This window comes from Glycine max, chromosome 14, assembly GCF_000004515.6.
Source record: "Glycine max cultivar Williams 82 chromosome 14, Glycine_max_v4.0, whole genome shotgun sequence".
Classification (NCBI taxonomy): domain Eukaryota; kingdom Viridiplantae; phylum Streptophyta; class Magnoliopsida; order Fabales; family Fabaceae; genus Glycine; species Glycine max.
In genome coordinates this window covers 12,326,673-12,328,557 of record NC_038250.2, presented here as the reverse complement: position 1 = coordinate 12,328,557, position 1,885 = coordinate 12,326,673, and the positions used below count along the sequence as shown (strand labels likewise).

The following is a 1,885-nucleotide window of genomic DNA, read 5'->3' as shown; positions in this document are numbered from 1 at the left end:
TTGTGCCTTGGCATGGGCAACTCACCATTTGAGGCAATATATGTTGAGTTACACTACTTGGTTGGTATCCAAAATGGATCCAGTTAAGTACATCTTCGAAAAGCCCGCTCTCACTGGGAGAATAGCTCGACGGCAGGTTTTGTTGTCAGAGTTCGATATTGTTTATGTCACCCCAGAAGGTAGTAAAAGGGAGCCCCTTAGCAGATTATCTAACTTAACAACCCATAAGTGATTATTAGCCTATGCATCCAGAATTCCCTGACGAGGATATTATGGCCCTGTTTGAGGAAGAATGTGAAGATGAAGACATAGATAATTGGATTGTATGGTTTAATGGTGCATCTAATGTGCTGGGTCATGGAATTGGGGCAGTGTTGGTTTCGCCAAACAAACAATGTTTGCCTTTCACGGCTAGATTGTGTTTCAATTGTACAAATAATATGGCGGAGTACGAAGCATGCACCCTAGGGATCCGGGCAGCAATCAACTTTAGGGTCAAGTTGCTTAAAGTGTTCGAAGATTCGGTGTTGGTAATCCATCAACTGAGAGGTGAATGGGAGACCAGAGACCATAAGTTGATACCTTATCAGGCTTACATCAAGGAATTAATGGAACTCTTTGATGATATATCATTTCACCATATTCCTAGAGAGGAAAACCAAGTGATTGATGCTCTTGCCACTCTGTCGTCCATGTTCAAAATAGGCCCTCACGGAGATTTGTCATGCATAGACATCAGAGGCCACATTAAGCCTACACACTGTTGTTTGATAGAAGAAGCGGAGGATGGTAAGCCTTGGTATTTCGATATGAAATGATACTTCAAGGACAAGGAATACACACCCGAGGCCTCTGACAATGACAAGAGGACATTACGAAGGTTGGCAGCCAGTTTCCTCCTGAGTGGGGATGTCCTATATAAAAGAAACCATGATATGGTATTGCTTCAGTGTGTAAATGCAAATGAGGCCGAGCAGATACTATTGAAGGTGCATGAAGGATCCTTTGGCACCTATGCCAATAGGCATGCCATGGCCCGAAAGATTCTGAGTTGGGTATTACTAGATCACCATGGAGAGTGATTGTTGTGTTCAGGTGAGAAAATGCCACAAGGTCCAAACCTTTGCAGATAATGTTAATGCTCCACATGTTCCATTGAAAGGGTTGTTAGCATCGTGGTCATTCTTGATGTAGGGCATAGACATGATTGGGGCTATCGAACCCAAGGCTTCGAATGGGCATCGTTTCATCTTAGTCACCATTGATTACTTCACCAAATGGGTGGAAGTGGCCTCATATGCTAGTGTGACTAGGAAAGTGGTGGTCAGATTCATCAAGAGAGAAATAATTTGCAGATATGGGTTGCCCAGAAAGATTATCACCGATAATGCCACCAATTTGAACAACAAAATGATGAAGGAAATGTGTGAGGATTTCAAAATCCAACACCATAATTCAATGTCTTATCGGCCCAAGATGAATGTAGCAGTTGAGGCCGCCAATAAAAACATCAAGAAGATCGTTTAGAAGATGATAGTGTCATACAAGGATTGGCACGAAATGCTACCCTTTGCATTGCATGGTTATCGAACTTCTGTACGTACTTCTACTAAGGCAACCCCGTTCTCTTTGGTGTATGTGCTTCCTTTTGAGGTGGAGATTCCTTCTTTGAGAATTCTAGCGGAGTTAGGATTGGAAGAAGCGGAATGGGCCTAAGCACACTTTGACCAATTAAATCTTATTAAGGGAAAAAGATTGGTCGCCATGAATCATGGGCGGCTATATCAGAGCAGAATGAAGAGCACATTCAACAAAAAGGGTGCACCCGCGTGAGTTCAAAGAGGGGGACTTTGTTTTGAAGAAAGTATCGCATGTTTAGAAAGAT

At 42.7% G+C, this 1,885-nt stretch overlaps 1 protein-coding gene across 1 annotated transcript; it reads left to right on the top strand.

Annotated features, from left to right (window-relative positions):
* The first annotated feature begins 242 nt into the window (after nt 1-242).
* On the top strand, nt 243-818 carry LOC102660015 (uncharacterized protein Mb2253c-like). Its single transcript, XM_006596609.1, has one exon. The coding sequence runs from the start codon at nt 243-245 to the stop codon at nt 816-818; it is 576 nt and encodes a 191-aa protein (XP_006596672.1).
* The last annotated feature ends 1,067 nt before the right edge of the window (nt 819-1,885 follow it).

Excerpts from the sequence above, each read along its gene's own strand:
- LOC102660015 (XM_006596609.1), top strand. The coding sequence starts at position 243 with ATGCATCCAGAATTCCCTGACGAGGATATTATGGCCCTGTTTGAGGAA.